The 23,941-nt window shown below is 46.5% G+C and overlaps 1 protein-coding gene across 1 annotated transcript; it reads right to left on the reverse strand.

Annotated features, from left to right (window-relative positions):
• Positions 1–172: 172 nt before the first annotated feature.
• Positions 173–23,569, reverse strand: ppp1r11 (protein phosphatase 1, regulatory (inhibitor) subunit 11). Its single transcript, XM_068009629.1, has 4 exons — positions 23,464–23,569; positions 12,503–12,702; positions 4,260–4,368; positions 173–3,168 (listed from the first exon to the last, which is right to left on the reverse strand). Exons 2-4 carry the CDS (start codon positions 12,596–12,598, stop codon positions 2,972–2,974), a joined length of 402 nt encoding a protein of 133 aa, XP_067865730.1. The 5' UTR covers positions 12,599–12,702; positions 23,464–23,569; the 3' UTR covers positions 173–2,971.
• Between the last annotated feature and the right edge of the window lie 372 nt (positions 23,570–23,941).

The raw sequence follows: 23,941 nt of genomic DNA on the forward strand, positions 1-23,941 counted from the left end.
AGGTGCTCACCTTCAACAAATTTGGGAACTATCTTTGTAACACAAGTTTAATTCTGCTCATATACCCATCTGCTTAACCGACTGCCAGGCCATACGTCTCCTGCCCTGGCCCCATGGCTGGGGTTTGCTCACACCAGCCAGCTTTCGAGTCACAGGTGGGTTCACACATCTATTTATGTTCAGCAAGACCATTTATTTCAATACGTCTGATCAGCGGAGGAACATCTCCTCCAGCATTAAATAACAAATCAGTAACAATGATCACCAGCAGAGCAGCATCACACCAGCCCCAGCCCTCACAGTACGAGCACAGGTCAGCTCATGGGAAGGCAATCCAGCCCAACCCTTCTCTAATGGCAGTAACTGAGAGTGGCCCACGCCCACAGAGACCACACCCATTCACACCCAGCAGAGAGAGTGCCCATACCCACCTACATACACACCCACACACAACCCACTCCCCTTCCCATCCCGGCAAAGAGTGCTCACCCCCTCCATACCCACCTACACACACAACCCTCATCCACAGACCCTATTACACCGGGACAGTGACCCTCACCCACAGACCCTATTACACCGGGACAGTGACCTTCACCCACAGACCCTATTACACCGGGACAGTGACCCTCACCCACAGCCCCTATTACACCGGGACAGTGACCCACACCCACAGACCCTATTACACCGGGACAGTGACCCTCACCCACAGACCCTATTACACCGGGACAGTGACCCTCACCCACAGCCCCTATTACACCGGGACAGTGACCCACACCCACAGATCCTATTACACCGGGACAGTGACCTTCACCCACAGACCCTATTACACCGGGACAGTGACCCTCACCCACAGCCCCTATTACACCGGGACAGTGACCCACACCCACAGATCCTATTACACCGGGACAGTGACCCTCACCCGCAGACCCTATTACACCGGGACAGTGACCCTCACCCACAGATCCTATTACACCCGAACAGTGACCCTCACCCGCAGACCCTATTACACCGGGACAGTGACCCTCACCCACAGACCCTATTACACCGGGACAGTGACCCTCACCCACAGACCCTATTACACTGGGACAGTGACCCTCACCCACAGACCCTATTACACTAGGACAGTGACCCTCACCCATAGACCCTATTACACCGGGACAGTGACCCTCACCCACAGACCCTATTACACCCGAACAGTGACCCTCACCCACAGCCCCTATTACACCGGGACAGTGACCCACACCCACAGATCCTATTACACCGGGACAGTGACCCTCACCCGCAGACCCTATTACACCGGGACAGTGACCCTCACCCACAGATCCTATTACACCCGAACAGTGACCCTCACCCACAGACCCTATTACACCGGGACAGTGACCCTCACCCACAGACCCTATTACACCGGGACAGTGACCCTCACCCACAGACCCTATTACACCGGGACAGTGACCCTCACCCACAGACCCTATTACATCGGGACAGTGACCCTCACCCACAGACCCTATTACACCGGGACAGTGACCCTCACCCACAGACCCTATTACACCGGGACAGTGACCCTCACCCACAGACCCTATTACACCGGGACAGTGACCCTCACCCACAGGCCCTATTACACCGGGACAGTGACCCTCACCCACAGACCCTATTACACTGGGACAGTGACCCTCACCCACAGACCCTATCACACCGGGACAGTGACCCTCACCCACAGACCCTATCACACCGGGACAGTGACCCTCACCCACAGACCCTATTACACCACGACAGTGACCCTCACCCACAGACCCTATTACACCGGGACAGTGACCCTCACCCACAGGCCCTATTACACCGGGACAGTGACCCTCACCCATAGACCCTATTACACCGTGACAGTGACCCTCACCCACAGACCCTATTACACCACGACAGTGACCCTCACCCACAGACCCTATTACACTAGGACAGTGACCCTCACCCACAGACCCTATTACACTGGGACAGTGACCCTCACCCACAGACCCTATTACACTAGGACAGTGACCCTCACCCATAGACCCTATTACACCGGGACAGTGACCCTCACCCATAGACCCTATTACACCGGGACAGTGACCCTCACCCACAGATCCTATTACACTAGGACAGTGACCCTCACCCACAGACCCTATTACACTGGGACAGTGACCCTCACCCACAGACCCTATTACACTGGGACAGTGACCCTCACCCACAGACCCTATTACACTAGGACAGTGACCCTCACCCATAGACCCTATTACACCGGGACAGTGACCCTCACCCATAGACCCTATTACACTAGGACAGTGACCCTCACCCATAGACCCTATTACACCGGGACAGTGACCCTCACCCATAGACCCTATTACACCGGGACAGTGACCCTCACCCACATACTCTATTACACCGGGACCCTGACCCTCACTCTACTAACCATGTTGTACCCACCTACCTGTGGCTCTCTTACAGCTATCATGCCAGACTCGAAGCATCTGCCTGTCCATTGCTTGACCATCCAGGCCGCATTTGACCGCCCAGGCTGCTTGCACTGTGTTTGGCAGCGGAGTGATTCATTTCCACCTGATCCTCCCACCGATTACAAATGTATTTTAGATTATCTGTATCGTGCAAACTTGATTGGCGGGTCTCGGTCGGGGCCTGTGCGCTGCACATACCCTCCCGAGGATCCGCAGAAAATGGCGAAAGGTTCCCACTTAAATAAATTTACAAATGCCATACAAATTTACAGATCTAGTTTTCTCCTTAAAAAAAACCTCTCCTCTAAAAGAAAAGCAAACGTCGCGATTGCATCGAGACCCTTCAGTTAGCGTGTTGAGTTAGAGAGAGTGGGTGGGGATGGCGGAGGGGGAGACCGTAGAGGGCGCTTCAAACTCAGGGAGAGGTGCGTCATCCCCTGGTTTGATCCGCTGCAGCTCCACCCCACCCCACCGCACCGCCAACCCCTTCAGTTCTCCGGGGGGTGACTGAGTCCGTGATTCGAGTGCTCCAGCTCATGGTTGTGGTCTGGCGGATGTGGACCGCTGCCCGAGAGCGGCTTCTTGTGGCCTCTGACGCAGTGAGCATTTCCGCAGCCAGCGTCTTCATCTTCGCTCTCCGATGAGCTTTCCCCAAAGGCCCTCGGCTTCTCGTAAATACAGCAGCCTGGAAAACAGAGAGGGAAATTTATTGTAGAGAGTGCACACCATCCGAGCCTGGGAATATCAAATGGAGCTCAGTATAGGGAGGGCACTCCCTCACTGCTCACACCCGGGGTCATCAATGGAGAGTCAGTATGGAGAGATCTCTCTCTCTCTCTCTGTCACTGCAAAGCATCTGTAACTGAGGAATGTCTATAGAAAGAAATGGGGTTGTCCCCTGCAGTTCAGCAGGTAAGCGCACTGAGTATTCCTCATAGGCAAGGTTTTAAGGATTACAAAACCAATCCAGGTAAATGAGGCAAGATATAGGATCAGGGGGAGCAGGCTCAAGGGCCTGAATGGCCTCCTCCTGTTCCTCTCAGGCAAGGAGAGAAGCAGGAGTTCGACAGCCCGTCAGATCCTGGGAGGCCGCCAAACATCTCCAGTAGCTCGGACGTGGCCTGCAGATACTGGCTGGGCTTTGCCAGAGCTTCCTGGGCTCGGCAGCTGCGGCACCGGAGCTCCAGGGCCCAGAGTTTGAATCCAGAGCCTTGACCGTTGCAGGCAGTGCTCTTCCTGTTTTGGTGGCATCCCCCCCCACCCCCCACCAGCAATGGCAGCGACCCAGGAGAGCTCCGAGGAGAACACTTTGCGGAGGCAGGTCAACAAGGATTGTCCATCCCAAGAAAAATTTGAAAGGACGTAGAAACTAAATGAACCTTAAATCATTAGACACTTTCGAGAGCGAGGATCTTGGCTAGGGGGTAGTGCATCATAGAATGGTACAGCACAGAATGAGGCCATTCATCCCATCATGCCTGTGCTGGCTCTTTGAAATTTGCAATTAGTCCCACTGCCCCCTGCTCTTTCGCTGCCGCCCTGCAATTATTCCCTTTCAAATGTCTTTCCAAATCCCTTTTGAAAGTTATTATTGAATCGGTTTCCACCGCCCTTTCAGGCAGTACATTCCAGATCATAACTCGCCGGGTGAAAAGAAACTTTCTCTTCACCTCCCTTCCAGTACCAGGATAGAAGGAGTGCAGTATTTCTGGAGCGTGGGCCCAACTGGATGCTGCCGGACCCGATACTTTCATACCTTGCAATCGTGACACTTACACTTGGAGGAACGACGACCGAGGTGCTCATTGTCCACAGTATCACTCGTCCACTCCACCTTCTTGTTGGTCTTGCGCTTCCTCAGTCTGATGGTGATGCTGCGGTTCTCCTGCAGAAGCGGAAGGGGGAAGAAAGAAAACGGAGGAGGAAAAGGAGCTCATTGATGCAGTAACGAGAAATGGTGAGAAAGTACCCAAAGTACGCGTGAACAGACTGAAAAAAATCACCCCCATAGTTTACAAGCTGCACTGCCCGTCAGCCTTGGCTCATGCATTCTTGCCTCAGTCAGAAGGTTGTGGGCTCAATCCCACTCCAGAGGCGAGCACAAACTCCTGGCCGACATTCCCAGTGGATTACTGAGGGAAGTACTGCACTGTGGGAAACGTTGTCTTCGCTTGATATCAAGACGAAGCTTCTACCATAAGGCCCAACTCGTGTCTCCGATTTGCTGCTTTTTTGCGATATTTAAGGTAAATGTGATCAGTTTACTGCCCTTCCCCCACCACTGCTGTGACTGAGAGACTTGGCTCTCCTGCTGAACCAGCGAATGGCCAATAGTTATACCGGTTTTTCAGCTTCAGTCTGCTTCCGGCCAGAATCTGACCCCCGAGATGAATTACAAACATCTACTGCTTCAGGATTTTAAGGTGTTCTCCACCTTCGCCATTATCTTTCTGATCCTGCAACTGACTCTGTACACCTCCTGCATCCTCATTCTCATGAAAATACCTCTGTCAGTGCATCTTCCAACATTCTACCCTCTGTACTTCACTCGATACACACACCTCTGGACTCAAAACAATGCTTTGTCAATGCACCATGCTGACTCTACCTTACCTACAATATTGTTATCCCACCACCAGACTTTAAACTCTAGTCTCCCCGCTGTTATCTCATATCTAGTTCCTCTTTTCCATTTGCTATCAAGTTTTTATGTACCCTAAGTTATATGCACCTAGACATATGTAACTTGAGCTCAGAGTCCATTCACATCTGCATTTTGGCTGGTGCTCTGGACCTGAGCCCAGCACATCGAACTCCTTTTCTAAAAAAAAAACATTTCTCCTTACCCCTCCTCGACCCCCGTATTCTATCTTCAAGCCTCCTTTCACTTCTCCACGCTTGGGTACTCTGTTTTCCCAATTCCCTACCCCAATCCTTCAGTACTCCTACCTCTTGATCTCTTGCAGCCCTCCCAGCCTTGACTCCTTCTTAGATAAGCCTCCAGCTTCCCTGTGTGCCTCTCTTGCCATGCACTGATGGGCTCATTGAGGCACTCAGCAATGGCTCAATGAGCAGCAACCCCAATTGCCCCATCCATCCCACTCTCCCTCATTGTCCTTCCCACCCAGCATGCCTGCTGGGGGGGAGGGGGGGTGCGGCTAATCGTGGCAATCTTCTTCCTGTCTAACTCATCCTTCCCACTGCTGACCCTGTTATCTCTGCCAGCGGATCAGCTCTCACCTCCCCTCTATATAGGTTTAAGGTGCGAGGGGCAAAGTTTAGAGGGGATGTGCGAGGCAAGTCCTTTACACAGAGGGTGGTGAGTGCCTGGAACTTGCTGCTGGGGGAGGTGGTGGAAGCGGGTACGATAGCGATGTTTAACAGGCATCTTGACAAATACATGAATAGGATGGGAAGAGGGATACGGACCCCGGAAGTGCAGAAGGTTTTAGTTTAGACAGGCATCAAGATTGGCGCAGGCTTGGAGGGCCGAATGGCCTGTTCCTGTGCTGTCCTGTTCCGAAGAAGGGTCACTGACCCGAAACGTTAAATCTGCTTCTCTCTCCACAGATGCTGCCAGACCTGCTGAGTATTCCCAGCATTTCTTGTTTTTATTTCGGATTTCCAGCATCCGCAGTATTTTGCTTTTATTTTACTGTACTGTCCTTCGTTCTATACATCTCAGTCCGGAATGGCTGTTTGCTTGTGAACAAGGCCTTACAATCCATGGACTTATTGTGGATGACTGCATCGACATCATGCCCTGAACAGAAACCTGGCTTTAATGAAACTTTTCTGCCTGGCTTTCTGTTCCACCACTGGCCCCATCAAGACCGCCACCGTGGTTGTGTGGTGCTCATCACCAGATCACACTTTGGCCTGACCCCCTACTCCTCTGGCACATTCTCTTCCTTTGAACATCTCACCTTGTTCCATCCCTTTCACCTCTCTCAAAATCTCATTCTCCATCGTCCTCCCAAATATATTAGAAATTTTCTTATTGAGATATCGTCACTGCTTTCCTCCCTCAGCCTCGGCACCAAGTGACTTCTCATCCGCTGATTTCAACCTCCATCAAATCATGGTCTCTCTGCTCTGAGCCGACGGCCCTCTTATCCTCCCTGAACCTCTCCCTCCATGTAAACTCCCCAACCCATTTTCACGACCGCCCCCTTGACCTTGCCATTCCATGAAGTCTTGCTAGTTCCACCATTTCAAGTAGAGATAAAGTCATCTCTGATCACTTCTTCGTATAACTGTCCACCCATAACCCCCTTTCAAGTCCCAACCCTACCTCCTTCTGTATCCACCCCTTCAAAAAAAAAGATTATCCTCCAATTCACTTACAACTGCACTTTCAAAATCCCAACGGTCAAGCCTCTGACCCTCCATCCACAACAATTCTGCAGCTACTGATTTGCTCAACCTTTGATGCCCTAGTTCCCAATAAAACCATTACTCTTTCTCTCTCTCACACCCTGGCTGCTCCCCTTGCCGTAAAGCCCTCATCTCCACTCCCTTAAGTCCATGGGACGCAAACTTGAAAGGAAATGGCGGATAACTGATTTAATCATTCACTGCCGGATTTGTTCGATGACATAAAACACTAGCAGGTCCTGTTCTCGTCTGCGAAAACTGCTCACTAATCCAGGATCACCTTGGAAGGATAGATAACACCCCAGCTTCTTCTCCTCTAGTGCAAACTGTCTTCTTAAACCCATCTCCCCTCCACCAATATATGCGAGGAGCTCATGGACCTCTGTCACTGGGAAGTCAAAGTTAAAGGACAAGGTAGGAGTGCAGGTTAGTGATGAGGCCGATTGTTACCAGAAAATAAAAGGAAGGGACAGAACGTGTGAACGTCATATTGCACTAAGGAATCGTACAAGAGTAGGGAAATTTAATAATAGAACAAACTTAAAGGCTTTGCATCTGAATGCACAAAGCATTCTGAATAAAATAAATGAGTTAACAGCGCAAATAGAGACGAATGGGTATGATTTAGTGGCGATTACTGGGACGTGGTTGCAGGGAAACCAGGTTTGGGAATTGAATATCCAAGGGTACTCAGTATTTTGGAAGGATAGGCAGGAAGGAAAAGGAGGTGGTGTAGCTTTCTTAGTAAAGGAAGAGATCAGTGCAGTAGTGAGAAATGATATAGGCACTGGAGATCAAGGTGTAGAATCAGTCTGGGGAGAAATAAGAAATAGCAAGGGAAAGAAGTCCCTGGTGGGAGTAATCTATAGGTCCCCAAACAGTAGCTCCGCAGTGGGGCACAGTATAAACCAGGAAATACTGGTGGCTTGTAAGAAAGATACGGCAATAATCATGGGTGATTTTAATATGCATATAGACTGGATTAATCAAATTGGTAAAGGGTAGCCTCGAGGAAGAGTTCAATGAATGTATTAGAGATTGTTTTTTGGAGCAATATGTTGTGGAACCAACCAGGGAGCAGGCTATTCTAGATTTGGTATTGTGTAATGAGGTGGGATTAATTAATGATCTCATAGTTAAGGATCCTCTAGGGAAGAGTGACCAGAGCATGCTCGAATTTCAAATTCAGTTTGAGGGTGAGAAGCTGGAGTCCCACACTAGCATTCTGGAGTTAAACAAAGGTAATTACATAGGCATGAGGACAGATTTGGCCCTAGTGGACTGGGCAGGAAGACTAAAAGGTAGGACATTTGATGAGCAGTGGCAGGAGATATTCAATTCCTCCCAACTAAAATATATTTCAGAGAGGAAGAAAGATTGTAGGGGGGGGGGGGGGGGTGGGGGAAGAAAACATCCATGGCTAAGCAAGGAAGTTAAGGATAACAAAGACAAAAACTAAGGCATACCATATTGCAAAGGCCAGTGGCAGGCTGGAAGATTGGGAAGCTTTTAAAGATCAACAAAGGATTACTAAAAAAGTAATAAAAAAAGCAAAGGTAAATTATGAAAGAAAACTAGCGCAAAATATAAAAACGGATAGCAAAAGCTTCTATAAGTTTATAAAAGGTAAGAGAGTAGCTAAAGTGAATGTTGGTCCCTTGGAGGATGAAACTGGCGAGTTATAAGAGGGGAAGACAGAAAAGGCAGAGAATCTAAATCAGTATTTTGCCTCAATTTCCACTGTGGAGGACACTAGTACCATCCCAATAATAACAGGTAATGCAGAGGTTATAGAAAGAGAGGAACTTAGAATTCATTATTAAGGAAGTAATAACAGGACATTTAGAAAGTCAAAACACAATCCATCAGAGTCAGCATGGTTTTATGAAGGGTAAATTGTGTTTGACTAATTTGCTAGAGTTCTTCAAAGATTAACAAGCAAAATGATAATGGGGATTCTGTAGATGTCGTATATCTGGACTTCCAGAAGACATTTGATAAGGTGCTGCACAAAAGGTTAATACACAAGGTAAGATCACATGGGGTTCGGGGCAATTTATTAGCTTGGATAGAGGATTGGCTAACCTACAGAAAACAGAGAGTCGGGATAAATGGGTCTTTTTCTGCTTGGCAAGATGTAACTAATGGGGTGCCACAGGGTTCGGTCCTTGGGCCCCAACTATTTACAATCTATATTAATGACTTGGATGCAGGGATAGAAGGTACTATAGCCAAATTTGCAGATGACACTGAAATAGGTGGGATAGTAAGCTGCAGCAAAGAAATAAGAAATTTACATATGGATAGGTTAGGTGAATGGGCCAAAATTTGGCAGATGGAGTTTAACATGGATGTGTGAGGTTATCCATTTTGGTCGGAAGAATAGAAAGGCAAATTATTTAAATGGAGAGAAACTACAGAGTGCTTCGGTGCAGAGGGATCTGGGTGTCCTCGTGCATGAATCCCAGAAAGCTGGTATGCAGGTACAGCAGGTGATAAGGAAGGCAAATGGAACTTTGGCACTTATTGCTAAAGGAATAGAATATAAAAGTAGGGAAGTGTTGCTGAATCTGTACAAGGCATTAGTGAGACTGCACCTGGAGTATTGTGTGCAGTTTTGGTCCCCTTACTGGAGGAGGGATGTAGTTGCATTGGAGACAGTTCAGAGGAGGTTCACGAGATTGATTCCAGGGCTGAGGGGTTTGTCTTATGAAGAGAGATTGAGCAGTTTAGGCCTTTACTCTCTGGAGTTTAGAAGAATGAGAGAAGATCTAATTGAGGTATATAAGATGATTAAGGGGATTGACAAAGTAGATAGAGAGAGGATGTTTCCTCTTGTGGGGCAATCTAGAACGAGAGATCATAGTTTTAGGATAAGGGGTAGCAGATTTAAAACAGAGATGAGGAGAAATTGCTTCTCTCAAATGGTCGTGAGTCTGTGGAATTCGCTACCCCAGAGTGCGGTGGATGCCGCGATATTGGGTAAATTTAAAGGAGGAGATAGACAGATTTTTAATTAGTAATGGGTAGAAGAGTTATGGAGAACGGACAGGAAAGTAGGGGTTGAGGCCAAGATGAGATCAACCATGATTGTACTGAATGGTGTAGCAGGCTCGAGGGGCTGAATTGCCTACTCCTGCTCCTAGTTCTTATGATTGAGACCATCCGATCAGCTGCCTCTGCCGCATCCCTCCCTTGCACTAGCCCACCTGACCAAACTTCCTCTAATGATCCTTCCTGCCCTAGCCCTAAGCTCGCATCTTTCTCTAGTTTCGCTATCACCCCTCATGCCCTCTCAGAGCTCATCTTGTCCACGAGACCCACCTCCCATTCCCTCGATCCTATTCCCACTAAACTGCTGACCAGCTAACTTCCCCTCCTGGTCCCCATGTGAGCCAATATTGTGAACGGTTTTCTCTCTTCCGGAGTTGCCCCCCTCGCCTCTAAATCTATCATCACCCCTCTCCTTAAAAACAACCCTTGACCCCACAGTCCTAGCAAACTACCACCCCCTCTTCAAACTCTTTGAATGTGTTCTTGCCTCCCAAATCCATTCCCACGCCTCTTCACTATTGTCCAGCTGGGTGGGACTGCTCTCCATTCTTATCTAATCAGAGCCAGGGTATCACTTGCAATGGTTTCTCTTCCTGCTTTTGCACCGTTACCTCTGGTGTCCCCCAAGGACCTATCTTTGTCCCTCTCCTACTTCTCATCTACACACTGCCCCGATCCAAAAACACTTAGTTTTCATATATATGCTGACGACACTCAGCTCTATCCCACCACCACCTCTCAATTCCTCCACAGTTGCTGAAGTATCAGACTACTTATCCGGCATCCAGTACTGGATCTGCAGAAATTTCTGCCAATTAGTTATTGGAAAGACAGAAGCCAAAGTTTTCAGTCCTCGCACCAAACTCCGTTTCCTAGCTATCGATTCCATTCCTCTCCCTAGCAATAGTCTGAGATTAAACCAGCCTGTTCACAACCTTCCGGTCACATTTGACCCGGAGATGAGTTTCCGACCTCATATTGGCGCGACACTAAGACAGCCTATTCCCACCTCTAACAACGTCCGCCTTTGCCCGGTCTCAGCTCCTCTGCTGCTGAAACCCTCATTCATACCTCCAGACGTCACTATTCCAATGCACTCCAGGCTGGTCTCCCACATTCCAAACCCACCCCCACCGTAAACACGAGTCAACCAAAACTCTGTTGCCAGTGTCCTGGTCATCCCTGTGCTCACTCACCTACACTGGCATCCGGTTCAAGCAATGTCATGATTTTAAAATTCTCATCCTTGTTTTCAAATCACTCCATAGCCTCACCCCTGCCCATCTTTAATCTCCTCCAGCCCCACCATCCTCGATTTTAAATCGCTCCACCCTTGGTGGCCGTGCCTTCAGCTGCCTAGGCCCCAAGCTCTGGAATTCCCTCCCTGCGCCTCTCCCTCCGCCTTTATGACACTTCTTAAAACCTACCTCTTTGACCATGCTTTCGGTCATCTGAGCCAATACCTTCATGTGTGGCTTGGGTGTCATATTTGTGTTTTATAATGCTCCTGCAAAGCCCTGGGAACATCTCATGTTAAAGGCTCTATATAAATATAAGTTGTTGTTGCTGTTCTGGAGGAGACATTAAACCGAGGCCCCGCATGCCTTCTCAGGTGGATGTGAAGGATCCCACGGCCACTGTTTCGAAGAGCAGGGGAGTTCCCGCCAGTGTCCTGGCCAATGTTTCTCCCTCAACCAGCCAGATAATCTGTTTTAGTGATGTTATCATGTTGCTGTTTCTGCACACAGTCACTGCCGCTTTTCCTACATCATATTTCTAAAAGGTTTCTAACATTCATTGGCTAGAAAGCACTTTGGCATGTCCAGAGTCATGAAAGGCATTACAGAAATCCAAGCCATTCGTTCTAGATTGTATCAGTTATAGATCAGTGTCTTTCAGGGCTGTGACAGTCTGGAGTGAATACTGGCGTCAGTATTATAAGACTCTTCCCCCACCACAGTGATCTGTCGGTGGGCGAACTAGGGTTGATATCTGCACGTCCGGTCTGCTGGTGTCCTGAGCCAATTATTGATCCTTCAACCAACAATCAAAAAAAACAATTACCTGGTCACTTGTCACATTTATGCTTGCAGGGCCTTGCTGTGCGTGAATTGGCTGCTGCGTTTCCTACATTCGGGGGGGGGGGGGGGGAAGATAGAGGCATAGTCATATCGTCACTAAACTAGTAATCTAGAGGCCCAGGCTAATGCCCTGGGGACAGGGGTTCAAATCCCACCACAGCAGCTGGTGGAATTTAACTTCAATTAATTATTTTAAAAAAGATGGAATTGAAAGATAGTCTCAGTAATGGTGCCACAAAAACTACTCGTGGTGGTAAGAGAGAGGTCACTGATGTCCTTTAGGGAAGGACATCTGCCATCCTTACCTGGTCTGGCCTACATGTGACTCCTGACCCACAGCAATGTGGCTGACTCTCAGCTGCCCTCTCAAATGGCCGAGCAAGCTACTCAGTTGTCAAAGACAATTCGTATCGGGCAACAAATGCTGGCCTTGCCAGCAACGCCCACATCCCACGAAAAGAATAAAAATAAAATTAGAACAGCGACGACACTTTGAAAAGTACTCACCACGTCCGCAGGCTGGTTTCCATCCACGGTCTCGGTGACGGTCGAAGACATGCTCGCTGCCTCCGCCATTGCGCTGCGTTCAGTCTCTCGCTCCATTTAAGCTCCTGGTTGGGTGAACGTTTCTGTGGCACGCTCCCCGGCTGCAGCAGATGGAAGGCGATGCTGAATTCGGCAGTGAAGAGACTTTGAAAAGCTGAACCCTGTCAGAGAGAAACACACTGAGCTAACCTTGACAGGAATGTGCCTGGATCTTAATGCAGGCTTCAAATCGATCAACGGATAGTCCTTTAAAAAGAAAATCAGCCACATCACGATTTAGAATGAGTAGCTCTCTCATGTAATGATTACACAGCAGGATTTGATTCCACATTGCACCCACAGAACAACCTATTCTAGTTCCAACGTGTTACCTTGCATTTATCCACACTGAAATTCATTGGATCTGTTGAGCTCAAGTGCAAAATTCTTGGCTCCCTTCTTACCATCTGCGAATTTAACATTCAGCTTGCGTTTCCAATCATATTATTAATTAATTATCAGGCCCCCTCATTATTCCATTATCCGTTCATACGATCATATAGATATAGTCATTTACAAACTAAAATATAATGTGACTTGCCAAAAACACTGGGCAGAGTTTCCATTTTGGGCAAAATCAGGCAACAGGGGTGCCAACGGTGCTAATTTTCCGAGACAAAATCATGCTTTCAGCCCAAACGGATTTGCCTAATCACAAACGTTAAATCTTCTGTAAAGTAGTGCAATTGCACAGTGTAATCATTTATTTTTCTCTGCGTTAAAATATGTCTTTAAGAGTGGTAACCAGGTGTCGTTTTATTAATACAATTGAAAATGGGTCTATCACAAATCAAGAAGCATTTTAATAAGGGTGTGCAGTCCTCCACTTGTGAGTAACACAGTTTTAAAATCACTGAAAATAACTTAAAAACTATACTAACCAGTTGTTCATTTCATTGGTGTACATTAGTCAGCTTCTTAGTAAACAGAATCAGTCATTTACAGCAAAGGAGGCTGCCATTCAGCCCATCGAGTCTATGCTGACTCTCCGTAGAGCAATCCAGTCAGTCCGATTCCCTTCCCCCAAGGTTGCAGAACATATTGAGAGGGTATTCAGCAAAGCATATGGGATCCTGGGCCCCTCAAATAGAAGCATTGAAGCACAAAAGCAGGGAAGCCAATGAAATACTTAACGTGTAAAAGCTTTTAAAACGGGACCTGTGCCCGTCTGCCTAGAAAAAGGAGCTCAATTTGAAGATCCCCCTCAAACAGCCACCTTGTTATTTCGATCTGGGGCTGTGGCCACTTTTGTGGGCGGGGCCAGCTTCAGGCAAAATGCTTTGTAAACCAGGTTAAAGATTACCGAAACCAGAATTACACTTAATGGAACTTGCATTTAAAAATCTCCCATTTTTGTGCTGGTTTGGCTGATAAAACCAGCGCAAACTCGAGGCCAAATGTTTTGACCGCTTTCTGTTCAAAAGTCCCTTACCAACACTGCATCTAAATTTAGAGACAATGTGTCAATTTTTTCCAAAAAAAAAAGGATTACCCAGTAATGGTCAGCCATGGTTCAATGGGCAGCACTCTCCCATCAGAAGGTTGCAGATTCAAGTCCCACTCCAGAGACCTGAGCACAAACATCTAGGCTGACACTCCAGTGCAGTACTGAGGGACCACTGCACTGTCGGAGGTGTCGTCTTTCGAATGGCACATCAAACCGAAGCTCCATTTGCCCTTTCAGGTGGATGTAAAAGATCCAGTAGCCACTGTTTCAAAGAGCAGAGGAGGTCTCCTCAGTGTTCTGGTCAATATTTATCCCTAAATTAACATCCCTGAAGAAAACCTTATCTGGTCATTATCACTTTGCTGTTTGTGGGAACAGGCAGTGCACAAACTGGCTGCTGTGTTTCCTACTCTACAATAGTGACTACACTTCTAAAGTACTTCATTGGGTGTAAAGTGCTTTGGGACGTCCTAAGGACATGAAAGGTGCTGTAGAAACACAAATCTGCCGTTCTTTATTAACTGTAGTTCCACGTTATGGTCACAGGTGATCTGGAGGTGAAAGCTTGCCAACTTTCATTTGAATATTTTTGACCACTATTTTACCTCAGTAACTGAAATTTCTAATTTCCAAAATGTGCAAAATTTAAAAATTCAAAAGGTTTACATCTGTAATATGCAATGTACCTACCGAATTGTCTTTTTAAAAATTCTTTGCATTAAAGCCTCGGCTTTTCACCGCACAGACAGAACTTGCACTCACAGCTGAAGCTTGCAATCTGTGTTTCAACAACAACTTGTATTTCTATAGAGAAATGTGCCATGCTGCTTCACAGAGGCATAATCAGACAAAAATTCAGCCTAAGGAGATATTAGAATGGGGTCAGCAAAGTTGAATACTTTGAGGAGAGAACAGACAGAGTAGAGGTAATGCAGAAGATGTAATTTATCTGCATTTTCAAAAGGCCTTTGATAAGGTGGCCCATAATAGACTAATGGATAAAGTCAGAGAACGTGCCAGTCAGGGGCCAAGTGGCAGAGTGGACTGCTCGCCGGCTTCAAGACAGAAAGCAGAGAGTGGAAGTAAAGGGTATTCAGAGTGGCAGAAGGCGGGAAGTGGTGTTCCACTAGGATCAATGCTGGGACCGCTGCTGTTCACAATTTACAATAACAATTAGGACTTTGGAATCAAAAATGCAATTTCTGAATTTGCGGACGATACCAAACTGGTTGGGGGGGGGGGGGGGGTGGAGGATAGCTAATCCTGAGGAGGACTGCAACATATGACAGGAAGACATTAATAAACTTGCAGAATGGGCAAATAATTGGCAAATGAAGTTCAACACAGATAAATGTGAGGTAGTACATTTTGGTAGGAAGAATAGGGAGGTCACTTAATACTTGAAAGATTCAAGACTAGGTGGAGTAGGGGAGCAAAGGGATCGAGGAGCACAAATACACCAGTCACTAAAAGATGCACCACAGGGTAGCAAGGCCATAAAAACAGCAACCAAACACCAGGCTTTATTTCCAGAGGGATAGAATTGAAAAGTAGGGAAGTTATGCTAAAGCTGTATGGAACCTTGGTTAGACCACACTTAAGAGGACTGCGTGCAGTTCGGGTTGGCATATTATAAAAAAGATATAGAGGCACTGGAGAGGGTGCAGAGAAGATTTACAAGAATGATACCAGAAATGTGTCTCCATATTAGGAAAAGACGAACAAGCTGGGTCTCTTTTCTCTTGAAAAGAAAGGTAGCTGAGGGATGACCTAATAGAGATCTTTAAAACTCGGAAAGGTTTTGATAAGAGTGGATACAGAGAGAATGTTTCCACTTGTGGGGAAGAGCATAACTAGAGACTACCAATATAAAATAGTCACCAAGAAATTCAACAGGAAATTCAAATGAAACTTCTTCACCCAAAGAGTGGTGAGAACATGGAACTCGCTACCACTGACAGAGTACAGATGCATTAAGGGGAGGCTAGACAAGCATATGAGGGAGAAAGGAATAGAGGGTTACAATGATAGATTTAGATGAAGAAAGATGGGAGGAGGCTTAAGTAAAGCATAACCATCAACATGGACTGTTTGGGCCAAAAGGCCTGTTTCTGTGCCATATATCCTACGGAATGTAATCCTATGTAAAAGGAAGGTCAGTAGGTGGAGGAACTTTCAGAGCATGGGGTCTGGAAGGCAGATAACACAGCTGGCAAAGGGAGGAGGACGCTCAAGAATAGGAGAAATGAGGATTTTGGGTGGGGGAGGGTGGGGTTGTAAGTCATTAGGGGCAAGGTCATGAAGAGATGCAAACATGAGGCTGAGAATTTAAAATGGAGTCATTGGGGGAGCAGGAGTCAATGTAGGGAAGCAAGTGGTAAGGATGGGTCGAATGGCCTCATTCTGTGTTGTAAATGCTCTATGACTCTACATCCTTCCTTAGGCAAGGAGACTAAAACTGTACACAGTACTCCAGGTGTGGTCTCACCAAAGCCCTGTATAATTGCAGCAAGACTTGCTTATACTTAAACTTTAATCTTGTTCTTCTTCTTTGGCCTCCTTGTCTTGGGAGACAATGGGTACGCGCCTGGAGGTGGTCAGTGGTTTGTGGAGCAGCGCCTGGAGTGGCTATAAAGGCCAATTCTAGAGTGACAGACTCTTCCACAGGTGCTACAGAGAAATTTGTTTGTCGGGGCTGTTACACAGTTGACTCTCCCCTTGCGCTTCTGTCTTTCTTCCTGCCAACTGCTAAGTCTCTTCGACTCGCCACTCTTTAGCCCCGCCTTCAATATCCTTACAATAAACACTAACATACCATTTGCCTTCCTAATTGCTTGTTGTACCTGCATGTTAACTTTGTGTTTCACGTACCAGGATCTGTAATACCTTACGTCAGTGGTAGGGAAATTATTAGAGAGGATTCTTCGGGACAGGATTTACTCCCATTTGGAAACAAACAAACTTATTAGCGAGAGACAGCATGGTTTTGTGAAGGGGAGGTCGTGTCTCACTAATTTGATTGAGTTTTTTGAGGAAGTGACGATGATGATTAATGAAGGAAGGGCAGTGGATGTTATCTATATGGACTTCAGTAAAGCCTTTGACAAGGTCCCGCATGGCAGACTGGTACAAAAGGTGAAGTCACACAGGATCAGAGGTGAGCTGGCAAGATGGCTACAGAACTGGCTCGGTCATAGAAGACAAAGGGTAGCAGTGGAAGGGTGCTTTTCTGAATGGAGGGATGTGACTAGTGGTGTTCCGCAGGGATCAGTGCTGGGACCTTTGCTCTTTGTAGTATATATAAATGAGTTGGAGGAAAATGTAGCTGGTCTGATTAGTAAGTTTGCGGATGACACAAAGGTTGGTGGAGTTGCGGATAGTGATGAGGATTGTCAGAGGATACAGCAGGGTATAGATCGGTTGGTGACTTGGGTGGAGAGATGGCAGATGGAGTTTAATCCATACAATTGTGAGGTAATGCATTTTGGAAGGTCTAATGCAGGTGGGCATTAGACCTTCCAGTAAATGGCAGAACCCTTAGGAGTATTGACAGGCAGAGAGATCTGGGCGTACAGGTCCACAGGTCACTGAAAGTGGCAACGCAGGTGGATAAGGTAGTCAAGAAGGCATACGGCATGATTGCCTTCATCGGTTGGGGCATAGAGTATAAAAATTGGCAAGTCATGCTGTAGCTGTACAGAACTTTAGTTAGGCCACACTTAGAATATTGCGTGCAATTCTGGTCGCCACACTACCAGAAGGATGTGGAGGCTTTGGAGAGGGTACAGAAGTGGTTTACCAGGATGTTGCCTGGTCTGGAGGGCATTAGCTATGAGGAGAGGTTGGATAAACTCGGATTGTTTTCACTGAAACGACGGAGGTGGAGGGGCGACATGATACAGTTATGAGCGGCATGGACAGAGTGGATAGTCAGAAGCTTTTTCCCAGGGTGGAAGAGTCAGTTACTAGGGGACATAGGTTTAAGGTGCGAGGGGCAAAGTTTAGAGGGGATGTGCGAGGCAAGTTCTTTGCACAGAGGGTGGTGAGTGCCAGGAACTTGCTGCCGGGGGAGGTGGAGGAATCAGGTACGATAGCGACGTTTCAGAGGCATCTTGACAAATACATGAATAGGATGGGAATAGAGGGATATGGGCCCCGGAAGTGCAGAAGGTTTTAGTTTAGGCAGGCATCAAGATCGGCGCAGGCTTGGAGGGCCGAATGGCCTGTTCCTGTGCTGTACTGTTCTTTGTACGTCCCCAGTTCGAGATTCCCTCGCCAATGGAAACATATTCTCAACATCTGCCCCCTCAGCATCTTATATATTTCAATAAGATCACCCCTCATTCTTCTAAACTCCAATCAATAAAGGCCTCACCTGTTTAGCCATTCTTGATAAGACAATCCCTTCATCCTAGGAATCAGCCTAGTGAACCTTTTCTAAACTGCCTCCAAGCTAGTATATCTTTCCTTAAATACGGGGATCAAAACTGTACACAGTACTCCAGGTGCGGCCTCACCAACACCCTGTACAGTTGGAATAAGACTTCCCTATTTTTAAACTCTAACCCCCTAGCAATAAAAGCCAAAATTCCATTTGCCGTCCAAATTACTTGCTGCACTTGCATGCTAACTTTTTGTGTTTCATGCACAAGAACACCCAGATCCCTCTGTACTGCAGTATTTTGTAGTCTTTCTTCATCTAAATAATTAACTGCCTTTTTATTCTTCCTACCAAAGTGGTGACCTCAACACTTTCTCACATTGAACTCCATCTGCCAAGTTTTTGCCCACTCACTTAACCTATCTATAATCCCTTTGTAGATTCTTTGTGTCCACATCACAACATACCTTCCAAACTATTTTTGTATCGTCAGCACATTTGGATACACTACACTCTGCCCCTTCCTCCAAGTCATTAAAATAGATAGTAAATAGTTGAGGCCCTAGGAACGATCCTTGTGGCACCCCACTAGTTATGGCTTTCCAACCTGAAAAAAATCCCGACTCTCTGCCTTCTGTGTGTTAGCCAATTCTCAATCCATGCCAACACATTATCCCCAGTTCTGGTGTGCAATAACTTTTTCGGAGGCTGTAGACAGACCGATGAAATGGACAGACAAATGGCAGGTAAAATTAATACAGAAAGGTGTGAACTGATAAATTTTGGTAGGAAGAATGAAGAGAGGCAATGCAAACCAAATGGCACAATTTAAAAAGTGGCACCTTATCAAAAGCCTTCTAAAAATCCAAATACACTGCATCTACCGGGTCCCCTTTATCCACTCTGCTTGTTATATCCTCAAAGAACTCTAACAAATTTGTCAAACATGATTTCCCTTTCATAAAACCATGTTGACGCCATTTGATTGCATTATGTTTTTCCAAATGTCCTGCTATTTCTTCCTTAATAATGGACTCTAGCATTTTCCCAATGACTGATGTTAAGCTAACTGGTCTATAGTTTCCTGCTTTCTATCGCCCTCCTTTCTTGAATAGGGGTGTCATATTAGCGGTTTTCCAATCCGCTGGTACCACACCGGAATCCAGTAAGCTTTGGTATATTATGACCAATGCCTCCACTATCTCTGCAGCCACTTCCTTTAAAACCCTTGGATGCAGGCCATCAAGTGTCTGCCTTCAGTCCCATCAGTTTGTCCAGCACCTTTTCCCTCGTGATAGAGATTGTTACAAGTTCCTCCCTCCCATTCACACCTTGCTAATCTATTATTGTTGGGATGTAATTGTGTCCTCCACCATGAAGACCGATGCAAAATATTAGTTTAAATTATCTGCCATTTCCCCAGTCTCATCCTCTAAGTGTCCCACACTTACTTTAACTACTCTCTTCCTTTTAATACACTCTTACTGTTTTTATATTTCTTGCCAATTTACTCTCAATCAATTTTCTCCCTCTTCATTAGTTTTTTAGTCACCCGCTGCTGGTTTCTAAAAAATTCCCAATCCTCTGGCCTACCACTAGCTTTCGCCACTTTGTGCGCCTTTGTTTTTGATTTGATACAGGTTTGGAAGGTGCTGTCGAAGGAGGCGTGGTGAGTTGCTGCAGTGCATCTTGTATATAGATAGAGTCATAGAGTTATACAGCACAGAAACAGGCCCTTCGGTCCGTCTGTGCCAGCCATCCAGCAGCCAACTATTCTAGTCCCATATTCCTGCACTTGGCCTGTAGCCCTGTATGCTATGGCGTTTCAAGTGCTCCTCTAAATGTTGTGAGGGTTCCTGCCTCCACCACCTCTTCAGGCAGTGCGTTCCAGATTCCAACCACCCTCCGGGTGAAAAGTTTTTTCCTCAAATCTCCCCTAAACCTCCTGCCCCTTACCCTAAATCTATGCCTCCTGGTTCTTGATCCCTCCGCTAAGGGAAAAAAATGTCTTCCCATCTAACCTATCAATGCCCCTCATAATCTTGTACACCTCAATCATGTCCCCCTTCAGCCTTCTCTGTTCTAAGGAAAACAACCCCAGCCTTTTCAGTCTCTCTTCATAGTTGAAATGCTCCAGCCCAGGCAACATCCTGGTGAATCTCCTCTGCACCCTCTGCAGTGCAATCACATCCTTCCTATAGTGTGGGTACCGGAACTGTACACAGTACTCCAGCGATGGCCTAACTAGCGTTTTATACAGCTCCATCATAACCTCCCTGCTCTTATGTTCCATGCCTCGGCTAATAAAGGCAAGTATCCCATATGCCTTCCTAACCACCTTATATACCTGTGCTGCTGCCTTCAGTGATCTATGGACAAGTACACCAAGGTCCCTCTGTACATCCTAGGGTCCTACCATCCATTGTGTATTCCCTTGCCTTGTTAGTCCTCCCAAAATGCATCACCTCACACTTCTCAGGATTAAATTCCATTCGCCACTGCTCCACCCATCTTACCAGCCCATCTATATCTCCCTGTAATCTAAGGATTTCCTCCTCACTATTTACAACACCACCAATTTTTCTGTCATCTGCAAACTTACTGATCATATCTCCTATATTCACGTCTAAATCATTAATGTACACTAGAAACGGCAAAGGTCCCAGCACCAATCCCTGGGGTACACCACTGATCACAGGCTTCCACTCACAAAAACAGCCCTCGACCATTATCCTCTGCCTCCTGCCACTAAGTCAATTTTGGATCCAATTTGCCAAATTGCCCTGGATCCCATCTTAATTGCCCTTCTTAACCAATCTCCCATGCGGGACCTTATCAAAAGCCTTACTTAAGTCCATCAACTGCTTTACCCTCATCTACACATCTAGTCACCTCCTCGAAAAATTCAATCAAGTTAGTTAGACACGATCTCCCCCTGAAAGCCATGCTGACTATCCCTAATTAATCCCTGCCTCTCCAAGTGGAGATTAATCCTGTCCCTCAGAATTTTTTTCAATATTTTCCCAACCACTGATGTCAGACTCACCGGCCTGTAATTACCTGGTTTATCTCGACTATCCTTCTTGAATAATGGCAACACATTCGCTGTCTTCAAGTCCTCTGTTACCTTTCCTGTGACCAGACAGGATTCGAAAATTTGTGTCAAAGCCCCTGCTATCTCCTCCCTTGCCTTATATGGGCAGCGCAGTGGTCAGCACCGCAGCCTCACAGCTCCAGCGACCCGGGTTCAGTTCTGGGTATTGCCTGTGCGGAGTTTGCAAGTTCTCCCTGTGTCTGCGTGGGTTTCTGCTGGGTGCTCCGGTTTCCTCCCACCTCCAAAGACTTGCAGGTTGATAGGTAAATTGGCCATTTAAAAATTGCCCCTAGTGTAGGTAGGTGGTAGGAGAATGGTGGAGATTTGGTAGAGAATATGGGATTAACGTAGGATTAGTATAAATGGGTGGCTGTTGGTCGGCACAGACTCAGTGGGCCGAAGGGCCTGTTTCAGTGCTGTATCTCTAAATAAAAAAATAAATATAACAGCCTTGGATACAGCTCATCTGCGCCTGAGGATTTATCCACTTTTAAGCCCGCTAAAACAGCTAATATATCCTCCCTTTCAATGCTAATATGTTCAAGTATATCACAATCCCTCTCCCTGATCTCTACACCTACATCATCCTTCTCCATAGTGAACACCGATGAAATGTAATCATTTAAAACCTCACCTATGTCCTCCGGCTCCACACAAAGATTGCCACGTTGGTCTGTTACTATCCTCCTCATTTTTTTTTTTAAAACATTTCTGAGTTTTGTATCACTTACAAACTTTGAAATTATGCCCTGTAAACCCAAGCCCAGGCAAAGTAATATATATCAAAAACAGCAGTGCTCCCAATACTGACTCCTCGGGAACACCACAGCAAACTTCCCTCCAGTCTGAAGTACAGTCAATCCTACTCTCTGCTTTCTCTCCCTTTGCCAATTTTGCAACCACACTGCCACTGTCCCTTTAATCACATGGGCTTCAGTTTTGCTAACAAGCTTATTACGCGGCACTTTATCAAAACACCTTTCCAAAGTCCTTACACACATCAACATCATTATCCTCATCAACCCCCTCCGTTACTTCAAAGAACTCAAACAAGTTAGTCAAACAAAATTATAGACTATTAATTAAGTTAGAGGTGAAAATGTACATTCATCTATTTATCAGTTTCTCTCTATTTTCTTCTTCTTCTTTGGCCTCCTTGTCTCGAGAGGCAATGGGTAAATACCTGGAGGTGGTCAGTGGTTTGTGAAGCAGCGCCTGGAGTGGCTATAAAGGCCAATTCTAGAGTGACAGACTCTTCCACAGGTGCTGCAGATAAAATTGGTTGTCGGGGCTGTTACACAGTTGGCTATCTCCCTGTGTTTCTGTCTTTTTTCCTGCTAACTGCTAAGTCTCTTCGACTCGCCACACTTTAGCCCTGCCTTTATAGCTGCCCGCCAGCTCTGGCGATTACTGGCAACTGACTCCCACGACCTGTGATCAAGGTCACAGGGCTTCATGTCTCATTTGCAGACGTCTTTAAAGCGGAGACATGGACGGCCGGTGGGTCTGGTACCAGTGACGAGCTTGCTGTACAATGTGACCTTGGGGATTCTGCCATCTTCCATGCGGCTCACGTGGCCAAGCCATCTCAGACGCCACTGGCCCAGTAGGCTTATAATGCTGGGGATGTTGGCCGCCTCGAGGACTTCTGTGTTGGAGATACGGTCCTGCCACCTGATCATTTTCAGTTCCTCTCTATTTTATAGTCTATTTAATAACATTATATTAACTTCCAGGAAAGATATACAGTAATGTTACCTGTTACTCGCAATTATACAGTATATATATTAGCTTATATCACCTATAAATTATGTATCATCTGCTCCTCTATTATAGTGTATATTAGTTGGATTATAGCATTATATTAATTTACAGGAGACAATACATATTAATGTATTACATTACAATCTATTATGTTGTATTAGTTTACAGATGAGAATGTATATTCCTGTATTTATTACCTGTGTCCCACTCACTCCGCCTCCATCTTCCAGACGTTTCCCTGTACGTCTCCTATTGTGCTTCCTTCCTCTCTGTTTCCGGTTCCGGCTGGTGTTCTCCTTTTCGAAGTCCCCCTCCTCTCCTCCTCCGCAAGGGCGCGGCACCATCACAGGAACGTCGCCATGTTTGATACAGTGCGAGAGGCAGCTCACCCGGCCGCCATCTTTGAAGCAGGAAAACATGTCCAGTCTGCCCAGTACTGAATCGAGCAAAGATGGCACTGTGGCCTTTCATGTCATTATGGAGGATGTAAGCAATACAAAGCCATGGGAAGCGACTGAAACCGGCAGGAAGTGGAAGGGACACGGTGAATGAGCCAGAAGAGCAAGTAAATAAATAAAAGTAAACTACTGCAGATGCGGGAAATCTGAAATAAAAACAAAAAGTGCTGGAAACACTCAGCAGGTCTGGCAGCATCTGTGGAGAGGGAAGCGAGTG

The sequence above is a fragment of the Heterodontus francisci genome, chromosome 29 (assembly GCF_036365525.1).
Source record: "Heterodontus francisci isolate sHetFra1 chromosome 29, sHetFra1.hap1, whole genome shotgun sequence".
NCBI lineage: Eukaryota > Metazoa > Chordata > Chondrichthyes > Heterodontiformes > Heterodontidae > Heterodontus > Heterodontus francisci.

Bases quoted from the DNA above. Each gene is read 5' to 3' on its own strand.
- ppp1r11 (XM_068009629.1), bottom strand. From the start codon at position 12,598: ATGGAGCGAGAGACTGAACGCAGCGCAATGGCGGAGGCAGCGAGCATG. The intron at 4,369-12,502 runs GTGAGTACTTTT...CCGCTTCTGCAG, and splicing joins GAAACCAGCCTGCGGACGTG to GAGAACCGCAGCATCACCAT. The intron at 3,169-4,259 runs GTAAGTGTCACG...TCTGTTTTCCAG, and splicing joins CGGTCGTCGTTCCTCCAAGT to GCTGCTGTATTTACGAGAAG.